Source organism: Uranotaenia lowii, chromosome 2, assembly GCF_029784155.1.
Source record: "Uranotaenia lowii strain MFRU-FL chromosome 2, ASM2978415v1, whole genome shotgun sequence".
Taxonomy (NCBI): domain Eukaryota; kingdom Metazoa; phylum Arthropoda; class Insecta; order Diptera; family Culicidae; genus Uranotaenia; species Uranotaenia lowii.
Window position 1 is genome coordinate 356,967,616 of NC_073692.1, and position 27,150 is coordinate 356,994,765.

General features: G+C 36.5%; 2 protein-coding genes across 2 annotated transcripts in view; one reads left to right on the forward strand and one right to left on the reverse strand.

Annotated features, from left to right (window-relative positions):
• The first annotated feature begins 435 nt into the window (after positions 1-435).
• LOC129748720 (homeobox protein vnd-like) overlaps positions 436-27,150 on the forward strand; it is a 62,361-nt gene continuing 35,646 nt past the window's right edge. Inside the window, exon 1 of the mRNA XM_055743413.1 lies at positions 436-1,078. Coding sequence (XP_055599388.1) covers positions 888-1,078 — 191 coding nt within the window. The 5' untranslated portion in view covers positions 436-887. The remainder of the gene's footprint in view (positions 1,079-27,150) is intronic.
• LOC129748722 (uncharacterized) lies at positions 15,290-15,915 on the reverse strand. Its single transcript, XM_055743416.1, has 2 exons — positions 15,846-15,915; positions 15,290-15,782 (listed from the first exon to the last, which is right to left on the reverse strand). The coding sequence occupies exons 1-2, from the start codon at positions 15,882-15,884 to the stop codon at positions 15,324-15,326; spliced, it is 498 nt and encodes a 165-aa protein (XP_055599391.1). The 5' UTR covers positions 15,885-15,915; the 3' UTR covers positions 15,290-15,323.

Below are 27,150 nucleotides of genomic sequence, written 5' to 3' on the forward strand. Positions count from 1 at the left end.
TATCTGTAATTTTCCATAATATACGATGTTCTTCAAAAAACCCTAAATTGGCTATTAAGTTTGAACTAACTCAAAAAAATTTACAATGTACCGTGTAAATCAGTCAAACTGCACCAAACTAATGCACCGATAGTATGGCAAGAAACTTGCACAAACTGTCCCTCGTCGTCGTCGTCGCTATCAGTTTGCTGAAACGCCCGGGCCCGGGTATTAGATTTATTGATACACCCATCGATCCGCGCATCATAAAGTCAACATTTCGCACCTCAAGAACCTCGGCACATGTATCGTCCCGCCAAATGCAGCCCTATCTACTAGGAGGTATTCCAAAGCCCGTCCGGCCAGAGATAATGGGTTTCCAATACCTTCGAGCAAGAAGTCGGGGGTTCGATGGCTACCCTTCCGATTGCCCAAGATCAGTTTGCGTATAGTGGTCGACCAATCCGGACAATCAGGGCTCACAGACGGAACTCTCCAATTCGGACAAGTGGTACTTTCCGGTTACTACCCTTTTTTGATTCAAGAACCCGTCGGTGTAACGGTGTCCTCTGCCTCTCGAATGAACCCATTCAGCAGGTTATTACCGGGCTTCCGAATATTTCAAGTGCCAAAATAAACACTTGGGCTGGATCCTCCATCAATTAGTGTGTGTACCAAACGCCATTTGTGAATGTTGTCGGTGAGGTTTGTGAATGAATAGCTAATCGAGTGTTTTTCCCACGCCCTCTCGCATCAATTCAGAAGAGTGAGAGTTGTTGAGTTCAAGTGTAGCATAATTAAGAGGATCCACTCCTCGAAACAGTTATGGTGAACAGGTTACACTAACTGTAGCTGGCAGAAGTTGATCCAAAATAAATAAGGGTCGTTCAAGAGTACCTACATGGTAAATGCCCGGAATGTGCAACAACAACAACAACAGTTCGACGGCGGCATCCGGAAGTGGCCATCCTATGCCAGCGGTGAATTCAACCTCCGTGATAACTGCAATGCCGGCGGCCAGTTACGATGAGTACTACGACTCCAGCTGGCATCTGATCCCACCGGACTATTGTAGCACCGATTATGATTACAAATATGAGTGAGTTTTATACATTAATTTTTATGATTTTTTACGGGCCTCCAAACACGAAATTCTGCAAACAATTTTACTTAGAGTGGAGAGAAGACCCATGGAACTGTGCCTACAAATGTGTAGTTTTACAGAAATTAAGTTGATTCGAAGTAACGAAACCAACTCAACAACCTATTCGAATGTTATCAAAATGCGACGTGCGACTTCGTGAAAATTTATTCAACCAATTTTGATGGTCGCCATGGAAATTAAAGCTGTACCGAATATTCGACTAGAATTTTCAACTGACCAAATAGTCTTGCAAAAACCATGAATTTTTTTAAATTTTTTTCATGAATAACCATAAGATTACCTTCATTTCTTACAAAGAAATTATTTCGAACAAACGGATGGTTTTTGAGACACACGCATTTCCAACTGCAAAAAAATTAAAAATTTTAATCGTTTTTGTAAGAAAAATTTAAACTTCATTCTTGATGTCTCCCATCGGCCGAAGCGCACTTTTTTCAGTCATAATATTGAACAGTTTTTCCAACTTATACTTCGTCTAATCTGTATTTTAGGTGTCGGCATCCTGCTTTTTCAAGTTCTGCTACTTTTTGGTCCAATACTTTTCTTTAAAAAAAAAAATGAAGAAAATTTAGTGGATTTAGCTGTTTCGAAATAAACAAAATTTGAATATTTTTGAGCAACTGATGGAATCTTCTAGCAAAGTCTGACAATAACGAAGTAAAACCATCATTAGATTGTAATCGGTTAGTTAAGATCGTAGGTTGCGAATGGCACATACTAGATTACTCTTTTTGGACTTTTAAAAAGATCGAAACCCAAAGTTTTCGTTTTGAAAATTGATGTTTTTTCTACAGGAGCAGAATCTTGGCGAATCATTATATTTTTTTACACAACAACCAGCAAATACATACTTTAATATGCTAGGAAACTTGCCACGAGCAGACATGTGTAAGCGTCAGATAACACTTCCATTGAGGTTGTAGTGATTTGTCGCGGCGGGTAATTGTAGTTTTTAAATATCGCAGTGAGGGAAAATGATGGGTGATGGTTTTCCCCGAATAATGTAGTCTTCAAAGCCGACGACAGCGCCACAAGCCACCAGTATGCAGCCACGAAGCTTCAGCACCTGACAACCAGAGGGCCATCTATGGTAACCCGCGCTGCTTGGTAACCATCCCGATCGGTAGCGACGCCCGACGAGTTCACGAAGGCGAACGATCGTGTCCGCCACAATGGGAGAGCAACGACCTATATTCGCGGTTCAAGGCCGGACAAAGGCGGCTTCCTGGTGCTGGCTGACTTCGATTAGTACTACGAAACTGTGAAGTACAAAGTGCACGACACATCCAGCACACAAAACCCATATCTAAGTGATAAAAGCCAGACACCAGGACCCCTAAGTTTTAGCCAAAAGAAACCATTTGGCGGGACAGAAGCCAACCTTTGTCCCTGATCCCTGGTCCCTGAATCGGCCTTGGTAGTTAGTCCCGGTCGTCACGGATAGCAGTTATCCGCCGGACGGTCCCACGTCGAAGGGGGTTGTCGATTCCGCAATACGAACCCTTCGGAACGACCAACCAGCTCTCCAACCCGCTAATTCGTCCTCGCCGTAGAGATTCACGGAAAGAAAATCCCGGTTGCCGGCCGGAATTGGACCGACAGAGTTGTTGGTCAGCAGTATCGTCATCATCGCCGTAGATCCGCTAGTTTCAACAGCGACAACCAGGGCTTGGCCCTTAAAGGTACCGTATATTTCTAGTCATTACTAGTTTGCGCATTGCAATTGTCAAATAAAGGTAGAGAAGTGCATAATTGGGGTTTTCCTGATCTTAGAGTTCGAACTCCCTGCGATTTCTTTTGGTAAGCGAGCCGCCCTGAGGCCTAATAAAGGGAGTCCCTGTAACGCCGGTGGGGTGGTAGGTTTTAATACTTACACATGTTACAGGATCCAATGACTGGAATTTGTTTGAAATAGGGGTGTTCATAAATTTTGTCGTCCATCAGAAATCACCTGTCTTATTGCCTCGGTCCGGTTATACAGCTTACGAGCTCTGGAACTAGCAAAAATTTGTTTGTTGAGGTTAGGTTTGAATGACTCATAACTAGGCGACGCTTTCAGCTTATCGGAGGAAAAATTGATGAAAATTTCAGCGAACTACACTTAGTTCTTCGCTCTATTGTGTTGTGAGCCTACTTGGTTGAATGATTCAACTGAATCAAAGCAATCGAAAGATTCCTTTTAATTCAACCACGGTAAATGAAAAGTTCAGATACCGTTATTTCGATATCCACTTACTATCTTCTTCAGTGAGCGTTTTCGACTGATGAATGAGTATCGTTTCCCTCCCTTATATTATCCGAGTTAGGTAAGCTATTGATAACTCCGAATGCTCGGCAGTTGTGCCGTTGTCTGTTTTCAGAGCCCACATATCATATTTTGAGTGTTATCTGGTAATGCTTTATTATTTTCTACCCGATTTTGGGCATTGTCAGGTAAATAATTGGATTTCTTTTTACCTAAGAATTTGAAACCTCCAAGCACTTCCAACCACTCGTTCCAGCATAAGATGTGCGGCGTTCCACCACATGATCCATCGGAATGGAGTGTTATTCACCTTTTGACTGAAGGAAGAGAAAAGAAACTTCAACATATTTTCCAAATGGCTAATGAAAATGGATACCAAAGTAGATCCATCCAAGCCATCATACGAAAAAAGGAAGATGGCTTCAACGGAAATCTTTCACTACCTCAACCCCCATTCAGAAGGAGTTTCAAAGAAGGTCCTTGTAGGATACAGATGAATAGCAGAAATGAATAGATTAAAATAACGTATAATAAACTCTGAGTAAAATCTACTTTCTATTGAATGTTATTATCTAAGCGTGTCAAGAAAGCCTTTTCAGAATTGGCAGAAGAGAAAAAAAGGGAGAGAAAAAAACGGTTATGGATCTAGAGTCAGTTTATTGGCGAATTTTAGAGGCAACGGACGCGAGTGTTAAGTTCAGAATGGAAGTTGTTCGGAAACTTCTTGGAAAGAATACGACAGTCCTATAATCTTGTAATAATGTTGGAAAAGTCACTCCAGAATTATAAAAATTAGTGAGCATATAAAATTTTCCCGAAACAAACATTAGCTCATGAACACATCCTTCGATTGCGAATAAAACTACTATTAAGATCGTGCTAGCTAGCCATTGCTGACAGTTGTTATTGTACCGGCATAGTTAAGCATTTCAAGTTTTTTTGGTTTTATTCGAGCTTGCCCGGACATTCAGTGAAAAATTCGATACACGGATGACCCGGCCTTGACGCCCGATTTTGGTGAAAAACTACCCGAATACTGCCCGGATTTATTCACATCATTGGCGAAACTAAGTAAAAAACTCAAGTTGATATTTTTTGGGACCAAAAACGAACTTTTCAGAGTTATTTGGATAAAAATAAAGAGACATACACCGTCTTAGCCGATTTAGGCTTTACAGACTGAATAAATGACTTGGACAATTTAGAATTAACATTTAACACCCAGTACCGAGATAGAAATCGAACCCAGTCACCGTTGTACTCTCATCGGGCGCGGTTCGTTTTTTTCGTCTCCCGCGTTGGCCTTGGAACTGGAAGTGAAAATTGCGATAGCCACCTGATTCCTTAAAAATCGCGAAATGGATATGCAAGGATGAAACCTATTCCTAATACATTTCGATTTCAAGAGATCATAAGAAAAAATAGGAAAATCTTCGAAAATTCGATTTTATTCGCGAAGTGCAAATAAAAAGTATTTATCAATGGAAATGTTGTCGATGTGAGTGACTAGAGAAAAAAGGCTTCATTTTGATCTGATGAATGATTGTGAGAAAATGATAAAAACGGAAGCGGAAAACGAAGAATCAAGTGTGGTAGAAAATAACTAAATGTAAATTTCCTTTCGAAGTGCTAACAAGTCCGGAGATGATTTGCTCAGATTTCGTCCATACGTTCGCGGGTTACGCGTGTGAGAATGGTTGCCTGAGCAACATGTGACATAGTTAGGATTTCCTATGCACGAAAATCAGCGGTTGCTGCGATGGGTTTTTCTTATAAGTTGCTAAAATTTCTAGCTGCTTGTGGTGGGTGTTTCGCGAAATTGAAAATAAAAGAATGGGAAAAGAATGTCACCAAAATCTCGCATAAGGTGTGTACAGACTTAGAAAATATGATTACTTTGAAGAAAATTAAGAATGAGAACGGGGAAAGGGAGGCTATTTAGATGGTAGGCGATAGCTTTTCTGTGGGTTGATAACGACGTGGTGATTAAAATTGTTGAGTTTTTTTTTAAAGAAAAAGTTCAAAGAGCAGGAATTTGAGGTGTTTTTATTTCAATAATTTGACCTTGGAGAAGGAAGGATGAAGACTGATTTTGAACCAGATGCTCTGGGTACATTTTGGATTTTGGTTGAGAGTACTGATTAAAAGCGCTTATTATTAAAATAGTGAATCATATAGAGTAGTGGCAGCCAGGTTATGGTAGATCTGAATGCATACGGTGCGGATTGGAAGGGGTAGCTCCAAAAAAATCGGAAGATAAGAAGTTTTTTAGTATAGAGGGAAGAAAAAGAAAAAGGGGAGAAGAAGAAAAACAGGTGATGAACATAAAAAGGTGGATCGAGAAGAAAAGGGAAAGCTTAAAGAAAAGGTTGCCTACGAGGTGAATTTGCGCGATGGGTGTTATGAATAACTTTGAAAAAAGTTTAAAACATCCTATTGTATTTTGGAAGAAAATTGCATGAATAAAAAGCTTCTACAGTGCACAAAAAAAGTTAAAATGTTGAAAATTAATTTAGGTAAGGTAATGCAGGAAGTACTGCAACGAGGTTTAGGACGTATTGCATAGTTGGGTGATGATTTGAACAGGTTTGAAAATTTGTTTATTTTAAATAAGATGGAAACGATGTTGCATACGGTCGATCACAGCTTCAGGTAAGCTTCGTGTGTCTCGAGGTAAGATTGGTAAGGAGGTAAGATTATTTTATCATACAACTATTTGATTCATTAACTAAATTATTTTTGAACGTTCAATCAGTTTCCAGCTGGGCAGGTATATACACGGATGCGGAATACCTGTCGAAGATACATGACATTGAAAATGTTATGAATTTTATACGGTTGCGAAACTGTTTGCTCGTTCTACAAATAAGACATACACCTACACGAAACACATTCATTACATGACAGTTTACACGAAGCCATGGTGTCGGGTATGTGGTGATTTGCATTGCATATTGGCCGAACAAATAATATAAAGAATGCAATTTAGCGCATACGTTGGCGAAACTGCGGTGAATCCGTGCACCCATGGTGGATTATCTACATACATACATACATACAGTACCGAGATAGGAATCGAACCCATGTCATCAGTGGACCTGCGATTACCGTCTTACCACGCTAACCACTCGACGACCGAGAGCGAGAGATGAAAATTAAAAAATAAACATCAGAAATTTATCGAAGCTAGAGCTATGATTTGAACGCTGCTGACGTGCTTCAATTAAAAATTGAAATTTGAAGTGATTTCTTTTCATGGTTTCTTGAAATACAGCTGAATATATCTGCGAATGTGAATATTGATAACTGATTGCGGAATGCGCTGTATCAAATGGGAAAATTCGGTGTATATTTCATACACCGGAAAGACGTGAAAAGCTGCAAAACGGCTGCGGAAGTTTCGGTTGCAATGGTTCTCCGTATCAAAACATCATCAGCCCTGCTCCTGCCAACTAAAGATGAACGGATACGAATCAGTGAAAAATGTATCCCTCCGATTACAACTTTTTTTGGTGAGATCCAACTTTTTATAATATATGAAGCGTTTGGCAGGGAACTTTACGCTTTATTCCTTCCCTTGTTACGGTATCTTTTGCAGTATTAATCACATGGTTGGCCTGGCCGTACTAATTTATACAATCAATTATAAATGTAATAGAGATTACGTTGAAAAGAAAAAATGAAGGACGCTAGTTTATCATTTTCCAGGATACTTACATGTTTTGGCTATGTTGGTAAAATAAGAAGAAGAAGAATGCCGGTTTACATAGGGGGATGTATTCCTAAATGCGCATCTTGGATAATATGCGCATACAGCCGATTTACGAAATGGCTTATTAATAAACATATCTTATCAGTGCAGTTTGAGGGTAATCCGCTTTTGACACATGGCATGAAAAAGAATAACTGTTATACAAAGTCATTTTTATTTAAATTTAAACAAGATTTCTTACAGTTTTGTTAAAATATATTGAACTTTAATAATCGTGCGTACAGAATCTGTTTGTAAAAATGATAATGGTTTTTATTTCTAATACATCTGAAAATCACAAAGTCAATAATTTGAAGCTTTCGGCAAAGTTACAAATGAAAAAATATTGGAATAAGAGACATGTAACGCCTATATCAGCCAGGTTAAATGCCTCTGTCAAGAAAAAATAGATTAGCCATATTTCTTTTTACTTTTTATCATTGAAACATTAAATCTACGCTCTAACTACAACTAATGAAAATATGATATGAATATAATATTATCATGAAATATGGGCGTATGGCATCCCTGACTATGTTTTATGCAACTAGCGACATCCGAAATTTCGCCAAAATTTAAGTTTCGACGCATGCTTAGTATTTGTTTCAACCATTTTCAAATAAATTATACGAAATCATTGCAAGTGGAACTGAATTAAAGATGAAAACATAAATATGCGTATTTAGGCCACCCGGTTTCGGAAATAGGCTATTTTGACTACTTTTATTATAATATCATTTCATCAAAAACTGTAAGAGATTTTAACAGAAAAATTTTTCTCATATGTATCTATAGAGAACAGATGTCCGCTCATGCGCATATAGCTTTGAAACTCCTACACGGAAAATAACAAAAATGTAAAATTTACCTTTCTGCGAGGTAATTTTTTTGCCACCCAGATTTCTCTTACCTTTTTTTTCATTCACCTAGCAAAAAGGCAAATTTAACCTTTTTTTTAATTCACCTAGAGAAAAGCTTAGCTTAGCTAGCTTAGCTTGATTGACTACTCACATCCACCTGAATCATTGTACCCGAAATGCTCTGTTAATTTTTTTTACAAAATGGAATTTATTGAAATGGTTTTTCCTGATTCTGATTGTTATTTAATGATATGAACTTTGTTAATTGTTTTTTTAATAAATGCATTTCGAGCACCATGATCGCAGGCGTGGCTCAGTAGAAAGAATTCCACATCGCCAATGGTTGCTACTCCGTGATTGACCGAGGCTATCAATTTTGCGCAAAGGTCAAAAGAACGATGCTTGGGATTAGCGACTCACTCTCAATACACAAAACTGATACTCTCTCTTTAACCATCAATAACGGCGCCGGCCACGTCCTAGTAGTCAATTGATAGGTAGGAAAAATATAGAAAGGGATGAAAGAATCAAATTTGTGCTTTAGGACCGAGGTTACCTCTGCATCCTAGCAAAAGAAATTGTTTTGGGAGTGGGGGATAAAGGATATGATCAGGAAACACTTTTGACAAGTGCGATGTAGTACATTTATTACCTGCTCAAACTGAAAGCCTTATTTGTTGTCATTATTTTTAATTTTTTCATTTTCTAACACGGCTCTTTTTTAAAGTAAAATATCGAAAAATTTTTTTGCTTAGATCTCCTAGAACTATCTCGTATTTCCATCCATATATACATATAAAGATTATGCGGTGCTTGATTTTAATACATTAACTCCTCTGACCAAACTAGCTAGCTTTTCTAATTGCTTCATAAAACAATAATAAATTTCTACAACGACTTTATATTAAAGTTCCAGAATCAGTTAGAATGTTAAAGAAATAAAAGAACAAGAAAAGGACAAATTTAAAACCTGATATAAGAAGAATTAACATCATAGTCATTCTAACAACTTCTCAATGATTCTCAAATTTTGGCCTTTTGTTAGTTTACTTATTTGAAATTAAAGTTGTTTGATTGGATAAACAAGCGTAATAAAATCATTGTACGCGGCGCCAAGAGCTAGAAGCACATACAAATTTGAATCTTTCTATCGAACCAGTTATTTCATCAGTTCTTTAACATAATAAAACTTTCAATGAGTGAAATTCTCAATACATACATGTAAGGTATTCAAAACAATTTAGTTATGCTTCCAAGAAAAACGAAGTTTGAAGTTATGTTCAGAATACTTGAATATAGCTATCTCTGCATAACAGAAAAAAGACCTTTAATAAATATATTATTTCGTCGCTCTTTTTTATTGCTTTCGAAGGTACCAACCCTAAACAAAAATTCACATTATTTGAGTTTCAGAAGAATCCTTCTAAAAAACTGCATTCCTGAAACAGCTCCGAAAAGTAAAAACCCCGTAAATCTAGGGAGAAATCATTAACCCTAACACCGCTAGGTTTAAACTAAATCACTAATAATAAACCACTTCTACGAAAAAAACTTTTTGAATAACCATAATTAGAAATTAACCCTGAGTTGATACTGCAGTCAAGCTAAAATTTGCAAATAATCATCATTCAAAAATATGAAAAGAATACTTAGCTGAACATCCTTGAGGCATCCTATGAAAGTTGGTTAATCTTGATTCACATAATTGACCACTTTTCTCAATAAATCACAATTCAGCAAAAGAAATTAACAATTTAAACCAAAAATATGAAAGGTCTAGAATTTTTTCACAAATTCCTTTTTTTAATTCACCTAGAGAAAAGGTAAACTAATTCTAGTAAATAATACCGTTATCCCATTCTCTGATTTAAAAGGTAAACGCTATCTGGATTGGTTGGTTTCTTCAATGAAAACAAAACAAAAACAAAATTCGTTGGTATTTATTTGAGATAATAGAGACTTTTACCTTATAATTAATGTTTGAATGCATCGCCGTGTTTATAGAAAATTATTGATGAGCCAAGTTCAGGCTAACTTTCTTCGCCAGGCTCGTGGCAATTCCGCTCAGTGATCTTCGTTTTGCTTCAAATATTCCTGCTTCCTCACGGTCACCTTCTTCGCGTTCTTCCGAGCCACCTTGGCCGCTGAATCATTAACATTCAAGCATTAACATTCATATCCTTCTTCGATTGATCCGGTCAGGTCCCGCTTTTCAACAATGATTTGTGGGATGTTCCGGAATGAAGTGGAAAACACTTGGAAGCTCTGTCGGCCAATCTGTAACAAAAGCGAAGTATTATGACGAGAACCAGCACTACTAAAGAAATCTAAGAAAACATTTACCGTTTTGTTCCGATTTTCACATATTGGGCACGAATTACAAAACAGCTTAACCTCAATAAACGAGTTCAGTAAATTGTTACCTTTTTTCGAGGTGAACTGTACGGTTTTGTTTAGCTCAATCCAGGCCAACTTCATATCGCTACGAGGTGAGTTTTACCTTTTTTTGGATTCACCCTTTTCCTAGGTGGATTGTACCTTTCTAATCAGCTCAATTCAAGTGAACTTCACCTCACTACGAGGTAAGATTTACTTTTTTAGAATTCACCTTTTTCTCGGTGAAATGTACCTTTTTTCCCAGCTCGATTCGGAGCATTCACCTTGCAATCTCGGTCAATTTTACCTTTTCATTATTTTCCGTCTATCTATTGGAATATGGGAGACAATAAGTGTTCTTCTTAGTATGCGCATTTAGCCAGCCTCTCCTCTACAAACACTGGAGTACTTAGAGTCTGATTTGTGGGTGTTGTAAAATTTGCAGAAAACATCATCTGCCAAGAATGTACCACTTAGTATCAGGCCGTTTTCTTTTAATTTAATTCCGCGCCTCTAGTTGTCGTACCAAGAAACTAATGACAGCGTTTTGATCTGAAAGGTTTGTTTATCGAGTTGTGAGATTTCGTCCGGATTGGTACACGCGTTGAAAATTTATTCAAGACGGATCGCTAGAAAGGAGAAATCCCGAGTCGATGGGTGGTGAAAGAGAAACACGAGAGATCAATATAGGAAAAATCACATGCGGGATATACGGCCGGTGAGCCGTTGTATTTTTTTTTCGAAAAAATCATGATATTTACGGTTTATGTTCTTTCTCTCTTTGACACCTCATATTTCTCTAATACTTTCTCACCTTCGAAAATTTGAGAAATAATTCTGTACAATAATGGTTGGAACCATGTCAGGAGAAAAACTCGAGGTCGAAAAATCCCGGGTTAGAAATTTTACCTCTCTAACCTTACCCGAATAGAAGAGAAAAATTTAATTATATCAAGATGAGATATTTTGATATTCATTTTTTTTCCTATCTGAAAAAGTAATAATTGTGTAGAAATTGATCGGAGGTATTCGACAAAAAGTTAAAAAATCCATCAAACAGCAAAAATATTGTTTTGTATTTTTCCCTAAAAGTTTAATAAAGAACCCTACAAAAACATACTTTTACCAATTTTTTTCGTAATTTCCTTATAAAGAAATCGGAAATTGTATGTGACCCGATAAGGGCCTTAGGAAGAACTGTGTCCTGGCCTGGGGGAGATGACGGGGTTTGATGACAAAATTTGCCCTATAACTTTTTGCATGAAAAATGCATACATAAAGAATAGTAAAAAAAACTTATACTAAGAGTATCACAATATTCGGCTTTAGTAATTTTATACTAATTGTTATAGAGGATATAAAAAAGCTTGAATTATTATCTATAGATAAAATATCAGTGTTGAACATAGATAATGTAAAATCTATATGTACTAAGTTTCCAGTTTTTTTAAGCTTTTTCGCGAGGAAAACTTTTTAAAGTACACCATACTTTACCCCGCAACCCCGCAATGATAAACCAAACTGAAGAAGAATAATTAAACTGGATACAGATTCCACAAGTCGACCACAGGCAACACATTTTGATTTTATGAAAGCTATGAATAAAAGCTAAGCTTACCAGATATTTTTCCACACTTATCCGGGCAGGACAAATTTGGTCATTATTATTTAAAAACCTAGCAAAATCCGGGAATTTGTATTCAAAGTTTACAACCCAAAATCTTGGCAATATCCAGCCAAATTTTGGAATTATTCAAAATCAAGATGAAACAAACTTCGAAAAACATCAGCCAGATGGATAAAATTTGCTCAAAAAAATGTTTTTGACGCAAAATACATAACTGTGATCACGCAATTTGAATTTTTCTTTAATTTTGCAAATTAAAGGAAAACATTCGGATAAAATCTGGGCAATCTGGCAATCTAAGTAAGTCTAATCTTATTGAAAATTCGATATTTGGAACTAAAGCCTGCACCCACATTTCATTCACCAACTTCTTTTGAGAATAGCTTTTGATAAGTAGTGATTTTCGAGTACAGTCTTTGAATATCTATAAACAAGAGAGAATTTTTTTGAAAAACTGTAGTAGGATTGTGGACCAGGGATAAGATTTAAGGTTTTGACCTTAGTTCTGAGTCAAGATTGTTACTTTTGATAGATTCAGTCGTTCATCAAAATGTGATTAAGAATTTAAAATTTTGAGTTTAGAGAAGAACATTTTTGGACCCTGGTTGAAATCCCACGAATTTCCAAATTTAAATTATTTTAATGACATTTCTATCCACTTCCAACTAATTCTTGCGGAGCTAGAATTGGTAATAACTGAATACATAACAAAGTTTTTGCGGGACTTAATCTTAGGTTTTGTTTCACCCCGGTCCTCTACATCACAAAAATACCCTGAGGTGAATAAGTTAGAACACCTGAAACAGGTGCTATTGAACTCAGGATAAAACTCGAAACTAAATATAACCGCTATTCGATAGTAACATTTCCACCCTTCTTCAATTGAGCCACACGCAGGTATTGATGAGCGATTTACCTATTTGTTATAACAATTAGGGAAGCTCTCATCGTGTGCGCTTCTTCTAAAAAGGGACTGTCGAATGAAGTTGCGCTTTACTTAAAACAGGGGTTCTTTGGTGTTGAGAACCATTAAATGGTGAATTGAGCCAATAAACTTTGCATGGACCTAAATACATACTGAGCAATTTGTTAATGAATATTGAAATGCGGTAAATTTGTAACGTATTAATCCAAGGAAAACAGTCAGGAACATGAGCAAATGATCACCCACATATTCCTGCAAATCGTTGCATGATCCCCCTATTTTTTTCCTTCATTGTTCGCTTCCAAACAACCAAACCAAATCAGGTAAACAGGTTTCCGTTTCTGGTTGACGTAAATCAAAATTAAATTATAGATACCTAATTCGATTTGGGGAGCTATTTGCGAATGTTAAACGAGGTCACTTTTGACATAAATTGTCAACTTCAATTAAATTTGAACAGTTCAACTTTGGATTGACAATCCATTTTGCCAGAAAAAAAAAACGGAAAACTCTATCTTCGTTCAGAGAAGATTGGAATAGATAGGAAAAAAAATCAACAAATCCGTCCTGTGCTTCTTGTGACAGCAAATGGCATCATCATGGTTCATTCGGTGGAATTTCGAGACATGCAACGCCGATTTGATCCACCGGAAGAAGCACGGATTACAACAACCTGGTCGACCGAAAAGGGCAAGAACACATTCTGAAGAAGGTTACACCCATCGATGTCGCAATTCGTTTTGTCACGAAGACTTTCTACTAGCTTTTGCTAGCTCTACACAGAAAAAAGTTTGGACTATTACGTGTCATTGAAAATGGTTACCTTTAAAATAATTCAACCTGTAATTCAAAAATCACATAATTTTCAATTGATTGGTTGAAAAGTAAATGTTAAATCATTTGATATTACAGCAAATGTCCTGTAACAAAAAGGAGCAGGACATGTACTGTAGTTTTACAGGTCGAAGCATTATTTTTAAGTGAGAGCATTATTTACAGGCTGGTTTCGTGCATATGAATGTAGTGTGTCTTCGCTGTTGCTGCCAGTCACGTCAAGAAAAAAAAACACCGCAGGCCGTTAAAATTTCAGAGAACTCCTTAAATTTGGCCAGAAAAAAACCGTTAAAAGACAATAAAAGTACTGAAAACTTAGCGCACCAAGGCCGAAAACATCGCTAACGATGAAAGTAAGTTTTAAAATGGTTTTGTTTAGCGATAATTTTAATATTTTCTACCCCCCGTACAGCTCGCAGTAAATGCGAAAAACGAACTTCACCATCCGGCCGGACAAACACCGGAACAGTTCCAGCGCCAAACGAGGTGAAAACTGGGCAGAAACGACCATGCATCATCAACAGCAGCGGTAGAAGATTTTACTTTGGCGAAAAAACAACATCATCACCCGTCCAGATCCTCAATCACGACTGCGATCACACCACCAGTCACAACATTCCGGAGGCCCGAGTGAGAACCAACACCATAGCAGCCAATTTTGGGTCGCAGAAAACGCACCGAACCACCTGCGTCGGCGCCCTTTATTGGTAAAGTAAAAAAAGCCATTAAATCGAAAATTGTTCATTGATGTATTGAGGTTATTGTAATAAATAAATAGTGTACGAATACAATTTGGTTTGTTCATTAATGAAATTTAATTCTATTATAATAAATCAAAATAATTAAATTACGTGCAGATTTCATAACTGGTCGCTTAAAATTACAGGTCGCTTGCAATTACAGATCGCTTGCAATTACAGGTCGCTTGATATTACAGGCCTGTAATTTTAAACTATCCTGTGAATTGCCATGTCCTCGACCTGTGAAATTACGGTAAATGTCCTGCTCCTTTTTGTTACAGGACATTTGCTGTAATTTTACAGAAAATAATTTTTGCTGTGTAGTAGGTAGGATATGGCCATTTGAGGTCGCCCATTCTTCGACGCCGTTCATAAACCTGACGAGCGGCGGCGGTAAGAGATATTATTTTTGATAGCCCTGGGAAAATCGGAAGATGTTTCTCTAACAAACTAATTTTGGCGCCCTCTAACGAGAGTCGCACTCCGGCAGCAAAAAACATCCTGAAGGGGTTTTTGTTTTGCTTCCTTCAACGATAGTTATGCGTGTTTGTGTGCTTGTGCCCAAATGGGATGCTCACTCGGGCTTACATGCCAGCCAGTAATTACCAACTATTTATGACTTTCGCCGATGGAAGATTGTTTTTACCCCGGGATTTGATGATTTACAACGGTGCGCAATGTAGAGTTCTTCAGAACTCATGGGCGCCACTTGATAGTAAAATATTGTGTATCTCGAATTTATACTTTTGAAAAATTGAAAGAAACCTAAGTACTTCTCATTAATTTATTTTGATATATTTAAGTTCCTCAAGTTGACACATTTACAACTGGGCAGCAATTTGCAGAGCAGAGACATCACTCTGGATCTTACGGATAGCTTCCAGGGCTTCAGCGAACTCATTTGTCGGATTACTGGCCAGGACATTCTGGATCTGGTTCAGCACCGGGGTTCCGTTCATGATGAATCTGGTCAGAGCATCCTTGACGACCGGTAGGTTTCCGACATTCTGGACTCCCGAGTTCAGTTCTCCAAGCATGCTGGTCAGGCTTCCGATAGCGTTGATCAGATCGTTCTGCAGAAAGCTTTCCAGGGCAGCAACTTTCGGGGCATCTCTCTGTGCGATAGCGAGGAAGGCTTTAGCATCGGTCGAAATTTGAGACAACGCACTTTTGACAGCTGGGTTTTGCAAGTTAGCTGCCTTAACGGTGTTTCTCAAATTCTGTCCAGCGGTGGTCAGATCATTGAGAGCGTTGAGCAGTTGGCTGTTGGCGGTGGATACCTTTAAAAGGTTTGAATAATTAGAACATTGTGAAAATTACACAGTTCCAAGTCAAGGACTTACCACAGTAAGGACCAGCCCAAAATACACAAAGGATTTCATGTTGATAGCTCTCGAAGGCTTCAGGAAGAAAGACTCGGGATGAATGTAACAGCTCGTAGCACAAGTTAAGCTTTTATAGCAGATAGTGTTTCTTTTTTCTTGAGATTCTCGTTCGATTTATCAATTCATCAATGGGGGCACCATTCATACTTTCGCCATTATTTATTCAGATGGATTATGAGAAACGATTAGCACAAATTCCGCGCGTCCGTGCAATCAATAAGCAATATTCATTGGAAAAGGTGCCAAAAAATTAAAAAAAATATTGATATCCGGTTTCTGTTTGAACCGTTGTTCGGTTATGAAGATCATGTTTGTTGCTTGTTACTATGAGCGAAGCAATGAGTTGGAATTATGCAAAATCCATTTTAGTTATTAAAACTGTGCACGCTATTGTATCTTAGTTAATAAAGCCGCGTACAACAGAATTGTATTCAAAAATATTTTGACAAGTGTTTACTTCTAAAATTAGTTGAAGTTTTTTTTTCAGAAATAGCTACCTACCGGATATCAAAGAACACATAACGAAATTGATTTTTTTCCGAAAAAATAATAAAACGTTTTGAACCCAACAAATACAACTTCATTGTCTAGAAAAAAAAGAATTTTTTATAACCAATGGGTTTATTCTAAAAAGCGAAAAAAACAGTCGCAAATGAGTGAATTCACGTCCCAAAAAATAAAATAAACGTTTTTACGAGACAACTTTGACAATTTCTAACAAGAAAAAAGAAGATTCTGAAACACTAAATTTTATAGAAATCGGTTAGAATCCAGCTGAGTTACAACAGCGTGAATAAGTGAATTCACGTCACATAATTTGATTTTTTGTATAATTTTTTAAGTGAAAATTGCTCTAAAAGCTGGTCGGATTTTTACAAATCGAACATTACGTAGTTCATTTTGTAAATTAGTTCGTTATGTTCGAACAAAACAACAAATACATTGAAATAAAAATTGAAACATTTTTCTGACGAATCTCCAAATAAATTTATGATTTTACTTGTCGGAATAACAAAATATCTCTTTTAAAAGTGTACATAAAATTTGAAGGCTCTAAATTTCCTACCGTGAATTCAGTCCACTACCCTGTTCTGTTTAAACTGAGTGAATTCACGTCACAACTTTAATGAAGCATAACTTTGTTCGATGTCGTTCAATCTGGAAGCTACGAACATGAAGTTGTGGATAATGGTTTTCTCTAAAACTTATTTGAAGACACCGATAGCCTATTTTCACAAAGAGAACATGAAATCAAAGTGGTTTGTACTGAAATCAAAAAAATGGTCAATTCTAGCGCGAATTCACGTCACAAAAGTAATCGATCACAAAACAAACAACTTTAATTTTTTATTAGGCAAATAATATTAATTTTGAAGTAAATTCAATTTGCGACCGTTTTCTCTTTTTTTTCATTTTCAAGTAAATTGGTAAATTCTAGTAAATTCAAGTAAAGTAGATTCTAGAATGATAACAGTTCAGAAAAGTCACTTCACGATGGAATGTTTCTTTAGCTTATACAGTTGCGTTCAAAAAAGAATGAAATTGCGTGAAGCTGCGCACCCACTTCCACTTGGTTTCTTTCATAAAATCCAAATTTTTCACTAAGAGTCTTGTAAATTGATAAAAACTTCATTCCTGCTTTGTTTCGAAATAGAAATTTTCCATGAAAATTGTCAAAGATACAGCAAATCTAGTGAAGCAATTCCAAATTTCTCCTTTTTACGGGAATATCTATATCTTTGTTTCCACTCAATGTTAAGACTTCAAATTTTGTATAGCGTTCGATGGATAGTTGAACTAGATTTTGTGAAAATTGCATGATAAAATATCCACCGAGAGAGATATGGCAGCTTGTCAAAGTTAGAAGTGGGTGCGCAGTTTCACGCGATTTCATTCTTTTTTGAACGCAACTGTATATCTAGTATTGATTCTTATCCTTTTAATGCATGTCCTTAACAAGAACTCAGATAATAACAAGAACTTCTTTAGTAGGTGTGTTAGTTAAGCCTGAACTTGAAAAAGAATGCACTACTTGCTAATAACTTTTAAACTCATAGATGAATTTTTTTGAAATTTTTGTTTTCCAAACAAAAAGAGCACTGACGAAAAAAAAATGCGCAAGGTTGGGGAACATCCAGAAAAGGCTTATAGGTAGATCTAGCTACAAATTACCAGAAACCACATGACATGTGTCAAATTTATAAAAATCTAAAGAACCCAGTGATGAGCTGAAAAGGGTAGAAAGCATTTTGGAAAAGGGAAGTGGAAGGTTGATTTTAAGAATTCTTGAAAAGGGGTTAATTCAAGTCTAAACTCAACCTTTTGGGACCTCACTCAGAAATCTACCAAGAAGCTCAATTTTCCTTTCTGGTTCATCCAGCAGCCATTAAAACTGAAACAGGCCGGATTCGTACTTACAAGTTCAGAAATTCGTCTAGCACTATCAATAAAAGTACTTTTACTACTATAGCCGTAGCTCGTCGCTTCTTAGCCAACGGTCGTAGTATACTTTCTGAGGTCTGGTTGTTCTAGAATTTGTAAAATGCGATTTTTTTTTCAATCCTGCTATACCGGGTTGAAGAAGAATCCGTTCCGGAACATCTTTATCCGTAATCCGTCTGATGTTTTCCAATGCACTTCCGAGTTGTATTTCGTTGATATTTTGTATTACTTTACCTTGAAACATAAAAAAATTGTTCAATTTTTGATAAATAAAATATTAAAATGTATTTTTACTATAATCATTTGGTTTTAGATTTGTTTGTTTACGTGAACAAACTATCGACATCTGAGTAAAATGCAGCCGAGCTCTAGGTAATCCAGAGTTAGCGAGAAGATCCATGTATTCATCAAATTTCCTCTTTAAATTCATATGTTTTTGTTTTCAAATGTTTGCAACTATCAGAGATTTTGTAGCTTAAAAATATGCTATTGCGAAAAGTGCCGAAGAAAAAGTGACTTTATATCCATAAGAAAGTTGTGAAGTTTTACCATTATCACAACTCTCTCATACAAAGTAGGTTTCGAAACTAATTTGAAAAAAGTTCAAAAATTAATTTCCTTTTTTGAGTTAAGTTTTTGATAAAATGCGTTTAAAACGTTCGTTAAAAAAAACTCTGGTGTCTTCTACGAAGTTTAAAAAAATAATAAAAGGATCTACAACTTTTATGAAGACACTATTGGATTTAGATGAGAAACTAAAAAAAAGAAAAAGAATATCTCACTTTAAGGTGAATTGATCGGGAAAAATGAAACAGCAAAACATGCACATTTTAAAATAATGAAACAGAGTAGTAAGTACATCTCATTAAGCTAATTTGACTTCAATGTCTTCAAAAAGCCCATTATCCGTTGTTCGAGTTTTGAACCTTGCGCAATGTTTTTTATGTTCTTCTTGTTTGGGAGCTATCTCAAAAATCACTTGACAGATTGTCATCAAATTTTGCACATGGAAATATTACATTATTAACATATGAACTATTTTTCCGAAAATTTCATTAGATTTCATGCACGCGTTCAAAAGCTATTCACAAAAGCCGATAGTGCATACAAATTATCGCCAGTACCGATTCAAATGAACCCTTTTAGCACCGAGCAAAAAGAGCACATACACTGGCAAAAATAAACAATCGGTGAATTTCTAGAGGTTTCTTAAATACACGCAAAATAATCTGCACGTAGCGGCTACGTGTAAAACTACATAATTTTAATCCACCTAATTTTCACGTAGATGCTACGGAATATATAAAATAAACTCGCCCATATACGAATCGATGCATAATGAACATCAACTAAAATTAACGTGAATTTTTATTGAGTATGACATGATATGATAATTAAAGATTCGTGTAATTCGTTTAGTATTGAAATGTAATTTCGGTCGAATCGCTCGTTTCTTTTGTTTTTCATTTTATTTTGATTTAAAAAAAACAAGATTTTTTTTTAAATAAAGTTTATCCTAAACCTCTTCGCCCAACACAAATAGAACACCATCACTTCACCACAAAAAATCTGCAACAATCCGCATTCCAGGCCTGGTTCATTTGTGTAACACTGTAGAAATAACAAAAAATTGGAATACATAAAAATGAATTTTATGAATAGTAAGAGCAAGTTCACTGGTGTAGGGAAAAAGTGGTAGAAAATTTGAAAATTTTACCATGCAAAAATATTTTCATTTTTGGACGTTGTATTTTGTTACAGCACTGTTTCTATTCCAGCCGTATGTGATAGAAATATAGCTATTTTTGCATCACAGCATGCGTGAATACAACGCGTGTTGTAAGAACTCTTGAACAGATCTTGAAATGTATTCGCATGGTGAAGTTTTCAAAATATGTTAAAAGTGTCAATATTTCTACCACTTTCTCCCAACACCAGTGAACGTTTCATAATCCCTGGAAGGCACTCGGTTCTGTCAGGATGTCCGGAAACCTAACATTAACCTTCCGTAAAAGGATCTTCCGTGTCCTAAAAAAATAATTTATTTGATTAGGAATTTAAATTTCACTGTCCAAATTAACAGTAAATCTGTTCGGCTATGAATACCGAATATTGTGACAATTACTCATCTTTCAAATAGTCCTAAGGTGATTTTCGATATGGTCCTAACGAGAAATAAAACCTAACTTTCTCAAACATTTTCCTCTAGAACGAACAGAGTCAGCAAACTGACCTTTTCTTATAAGAATTTGAGGAAAAAAAATACTCGAAACCGATTTAAAGCATCCACTTAGATTTTACGTGAAATTCAAGAGGCAATTATCCGCAGTAAGTAGTTACTGCCAGGGCACACTTGAAAAATTCTGGTTACTACCAGATTCACGTAGTATCGATATGAATGAAAATTGAAAATAATTTCTAAATTATTTTGGGTGTAGCATATAAAATCGAAAGTATTGGCAAAATTTAACACGAACGTTCGCCTAAAGTGGGTGACGAAAAATACGTCTAAATTTGAAAACCAATTTGACGATACATTTTTTAATCAAAATTATGCCGGATTACAACCATATTCTTCTTGGTTCTCTAGCCGAAATTGGGAGCCGAAACGATATTTCCTGTTGATGAATACAAATTTTCACGACTTAGATTAGAAAGTGTGATGTTTGAATTTCAGATTCAAGCCTCCAAAAAATGTTGTTTTAGCTGATTAATCAAAAAAATAGTACAACGTGTATAGCGAGCGACAGTCGAAACGTAAGGACATACAAAGGTTCATGGCACATGGCTGAAAATCAGAAAAAAATGAAAAAAAAAATCGCTCAAATGTCAAATTGGTCTGATTAAATCACCGTCCAGTGAGTAGGTAATAAATTTTGTTTCTTGAATATAATGTCTTTAAGATTTTTTTTATTGAACAGGTTTGCCAATTTCAATCAAACTGAGCAGTAGACTGAGGTCTAAAAAGCTTTGTTTTGGTTCAAAACTAATCCATTATTTTTTGCAGAATTTTTAAGTAACGTTTACATGAGTAAACTTGAACTTTTAAGTTTGTATGGAAAAATTCATTATTTTGTAGCGAAAAATCAACATCATTTTTGTTTCTTCTGTGGAACCGAGCCTGTTTATGGTTATTGTGCCATTCTATAAATTCTTTAAAGGAAATTTTCCGCTGAACAACTTTGTCGAAGATCTTAACTTTGTATCTTATAAGGCAAAAAAGTTATTAGTTATTTAACAGGGGTATGTCTTTTGGGATTGATAAACATTAAATTCAATTGACATCAGTGCTTGTGCCTCGCAAAGCATTGCATGAAAAGTAGTCTTGGAATACCTCGCTAGGTACCCAGCAGTAATGTAAATGCCAAAAGACATGCCCCTGATAAACAGCTAATAACTTTTTTGCCGCAAAAATGTAGCGGCGAATTTCTGTTTGCCTCACCTAGATATTGACAGTTCTCACGAACACTACCTAACAGAAAGTCCTAAACCCTAACCTCTAAACAAGAGTGAAACGATTAATTTTATCAAAAGGACGTACCCAAAACGCGATTTTTCTAAGACAAAATTGTCATTTTCACCCCTTCGAGAAACCGGTTGAGTTTTCAATGTTTTGATTTTGAATGCTAAAGGGTGTTCGGATCAAAAAGTGTTTGATTTGTTTAATAAAAACATCAAAGTATCTTTCATTTTGAATTTCAATATGTACGAATAAAATGCTCAGTTAAGATTCCGGTTTACCTAGTCCAAATAAGCGAACCTTTCGTTTGAATCCTGTCATTAGATTTTTTACAGTCACCTTATCCACTTTCTTTGCCGCAGAACACCAGTTTGCTTTGATTGCACTGCTTCTCGGTCTCGCTGCTAATAGTGTTTTGGGTCTTCTTAACCCTCATCCGCATTAGATTTCATTACGCTAATCAGCACTAGGAGTGTCATTTTGACACTCCAAGCTAAAATCGTCATAACTCTCTTTATATCTAACCGATTACAATGAAACTTATATCACTAGAAAGCTTGTAACGTCAGTAAAATATGTTTAGAATATTATATATAGCAAAAGCTTCTAGTTTTCTCGTTATTCAGCATGAAAGAAAAAAAATCCGAAAAACATGCCTCAGGAAAACTGCTGTAGTTCATATGTTACACGTCCAAAAAAATATTTGCCTTTTACATATGAAAGCTGAAGCTAATGTCTACATCATAGAGCAAAGAAATATTTTTTTAATTTTTTTTTAATTAAATGGTCACAAAAGGTTCAAAAAAGTGGTCTGAAAAACCTACTTTTCATTCGGTTGCTAGTAAATACTCTTTGAGCGATGGTAGATTGTTTTTTAAAATATGACTACAATCTTTATTGAAATTCTAACATTTTGCTGTCTTTAGATTTTCGATGCAACAAAAATTGAATTTACTGGAATTTTTCAAAGTTGGCTACTTTGCGCGATTTTTTCACTAATTGAAATTTCATCTATTTTTGTGGTCCTCCGTCAGGTTGTACCCGGATTTGCAGTGCTTTTACTTTGTTTGGACCAATCAAAAGTATATTCATTGGAAAGCACATCTAATCTACATTCAAGTGAGGTGCAACAATTCACGATGTAAGATTTCACAAAAATATGAAAATTATAAACGTAAAATCATTCCTGAATTTCTAGAACTACAAGCAGCGGTCCAGCAAAACGTGTTTGTTTGCTCTCCGAGTAGGTACGGTGGGTGGTTATTCGGACCGAGAGCGAAGCCGACAGACGAAATAACGATGCGTGTCGTGCATTTCTAGAGTTTGTTTTGATTATGTCGTAAGAACCATCATAACCAAAAATTAGTTATTGACTGCAAACCATTGATAAACACGTATTCTATGTTAGATAAAAATTTGGTTTCATTCAGTCAATAAATAACTTTAACATTAACATTTGATTTTATGACGTATAATGACTTTCTTATTTTTTAGTGCAATTTGGCTTTAACGTCCTTTTGCGTTGCTTTGCATTGTCGTGCATGCAAAAGGTCCCAAAATAACAGTTCGGCGAGCGGGTTTATGAGTCCTTTTGCATTTTCGCGGAAAGTGCAGTATCTAGAGCCGGAAAATTAAAAGTAGCAATGGGAATCATTCTTAAGAGTTGTTCTTAGCTTTATAAGTGCAAAAAATGTTTCAAATTTATTGCTGGTAAGTTAGATAAACATAACTTTTAGGCTGAGCAAATGTTTACCTTACATTTTTTTCACTACAGAGGCAGCCAAAATAAGTTAGAACTTTTGATGTGTTTCCGCACTTCCTGGGTTTATCGGAGGCACCAGATAGTAATCAGCGATGTAAAATCAACGTTCAAGAATGCTTTCTTAAGGACAGTCTCAAGTAGCCCGATTCCGCAACCCTCTGAGCGGCCACTCCCACATGTCACTGCTGCATCCTGCTACCGCTAGTATTAAATTCGGTATCTGAACAGGAATTGCGAAGTAAGTAACAAATAGAATCACGGTTTTGAATAAAATTTAAAAAATTGCTAAACGACGTTAGCGCCAAATGTGTTATGCAAAAGGTCGCAAGTGCATGTTTGCTCAAACAATTAAACTGATGCTCATAACGAACACAGTAGCATATTTTTCATTTATTTTTGTATCGCATACTAAATTTGCAGATCTTTCTGAATCATACTTTAAATACTACAATAAAAAATGTGTTGCGAAACTTCAACACCGATTTTCTCGAAACACGTCATGTGGCTCATACGACTTAATCAAAAAAAACTCTAGATTTCTTCGTCTGTCGGTTTCGCTCTCTGCCCGAATAACCACCCACCGTACCTACTCGGAGAGCAAACAAACACGTTTTGCTGGACCGCTGCTTGTAGTTCTAGAAATTCAGGAATGATTTTACCTTTATAATTTTCATATTTTTGTGAAATCTTACATCGTGAATTGTTGCATCTCACTAGAATGTAGATTAAATTCCCTTTTCAATGGATATAGTTTTAATTGCTTCAAACGGCGAGAAAGCACTGAAAATCCGGGAACAACCTGACGGAAGACCACAAAAACAGATGAAATTTCAATTAGTGAAAAAATCGCGCAAAGTAGCCAACTTTGAAAAATTCCAGTAAATTCAATTTTTGTTGCATCGAAAATCTAAAGACAGCAAAATGTTAGAATTTCAATAAAGTTTGTAGTCATATTTTTTAAAACACTCTACCATCGCTCAAAGAGTATTTACTAGCAATCGAATGAAAAGTAGGTTTTTCAGACCACTTTTTTGAACTTTTTGTGACCATTCCATTAAAAAAAATAAAAAAAAATTTCTTTGTTCCATGATGTAGACATTAACTTCAGCTTTCATATGCATAAGGCAAATATTTTTTTGGACGTGTAACATATGAACTACGGCAGTTTTCGTGAGGCATGTTTTTTCGGATTTTTTTTCTTTCATGCTGAATAACGAGAAAACTAGAAGCTTTAGCTATATAAAATGTTCTAAACATATTTTACTGACATTACAAGGTTTCTATTGATATAAGTTTTATATGAAGTTCAGAACAATTCAAACGACTTAAATGGGTTTTACTTTTGGAGTGTCAAAATGACACTCTAAGTCGGAAAAGGGAGTTTTTTTGTCCAGGCTTCCAGGGTTCGTCCATAAATAAAATAAAGATGCAAAATTAAAGAAATTTTGAATTCATTTAGGGTCCCCGAAGAAATTTTTGTTTTTTGATGCTTCTGAAAAAAGTTACAAGCATTCAAACTTGAAATAGTGTCAAAATGACACTCTAATGCGGATGAGGGTTAAGGTTCTGCTTAACTATCGCCTAATATTTTCCGATTGGGCAAAGTTCTGGTGTGTCGGGAGGGCTCTTATCCTTGGGCAAACTTTGATAGTTTAATATGCTTAAAAAACCTGCCACCTCTTCTCATCCGGTTGCTGTGTAAAACTCTTGTCCCGGAAGCTGTCTGAAGTCTGCCTTGGAGTGGGTTTCGTCGTCCATTACCAAGCAATCAAACTTTGTCAACAATGTTGTATACAGTTGAGGAGATCTTGTTTTTGCCGTAAGGTTTTGCTTTTCATTGCGATTAGCAGTCACTACCTTTTTATAAGTCGATAGTTCGGATCGTTTTTAAGCTTCATGCACGGTTGTAGACGATATTGCCAAAATTTTGGCGACATCTCGAACGGAGATCTCATTCCGAGTGTAAAGTCGCGAGGCGTCGCGTGGTTTTTCTACAAGCGGATATTTGAATTACGTTTTTCTTCGAGTTATCTACAACTAGTGTTCTCGATTCTCGTTGTCGCAATTCGCGAAGGCATTAGATTGGCCTGTTTAGTGAAGTTTCGCCACAGAAGAAGAAATTGATTCCTAGTTGACGATTTTAACCAATTGAATAATTTCTAAAGAAGCCATTGTTCCAATTTAATACACTTGCTCTTCACGAAGACTGAGTGACCATCCTTTATTGAGTGCTCCGTTGAGGGGTTCTCAACCCTAGTGATACCCTTTCTCTTGTTCAAATATAAACAAACCCAATATTGTAGTACCATAAAAGAAAAAGAGAGGGCTGGTGATGCCCAATGGCAGGCACGAGTGCCGAGCCTGCGCTCAAAGCGCCAGATCCTTTGAGGGATCAACGAGTCCTAGGTGACAATCCAGTGAGCCGACTCCCAGGATGGATTGACCCTAAAGCAGGCGAGCTTATTCTTTTGAGCCTCAAATCCACTGGAGAATCCACTGAGCTTGGAAACCCCATACAACTTCCTAAGAACCCTTTCTTGATAGCCAAGACTATAGAAAATGTAGTAGGAAGGATCGACGGTGCGCTGACAGAAGCAAAAGGAACCCAATACATACTGAAAGTCAGAAACCCAGCCCAAGCAGAGAAGTTGAAAAAATTGAAAAATCTGATCGATGGTACCCCGATTATCATACAATCCCATACTAAGCTGAACCGCAGACAGTGCAAAGTTACTTGCCATGAAATCGATGGAATCAGCGATGAAATTTTACTAGAGGAGTTAAAATCGCAAAAAGTCATAGGCGTTAGAAGGATCCAGAGGCAGGAAGGCGCCAAAAAAGTCAATACTCCACACATAGTTCTCACAATCGAAGGAACAGTCCTCCCCGAGTATATCTTTTTCGGACTTATCCGTTCCAAGGTTCAAATATATTACGACTCTCCGATGCAATGTCGTTTGTGTTACCAATACGGACATACGAAAAATCGCTGCCCTAACAAGCCAATCTGCAGTAACTGCTCCGATGTCCACGATGGTACTTGCACATTCGAATCCAAATGCATCCACTGCAAAGGGAACCACACATCCTATTCCAACATCTGTCCTAAACGCATTGAGGAACAAAACATCATCCGTCTTCGAACCAACGAAAATCTTTCCATGAGTGAAGCCAGAAGAATCATAGAAGATCAACGACAAAAGAAGACATATTTTAGTGTTGCACAATCCCTACAAAACTATGAACTGACGAAACTCAAAGAATCCGAATCTGTTATCCGAAAAGAAAATGAGGATCTTAAATCAAAACTCCAGCAATGGAAACAACACTCCCAGCAAATCCAAGTTGCACTTCAGAAACAGATCAAAGATCTACAATCCCAGATCCAAGCACTTCAAATGCAACTTACAACACCAAGAATGATGCAGTCAAGAACCAGTAACGAGCAGACCGAACACCAGCAACCAGACCCGAAAGAAAGAGCGGAAGAAACCCTAAATATATCGAAAGAGCCTCCAAAATCGCAAAGAAAACGACAAAATAACAAACAGGACAAAAGCAATAATCAATCCCCTTCTTCGCCCCCACAGAAGAAAAAC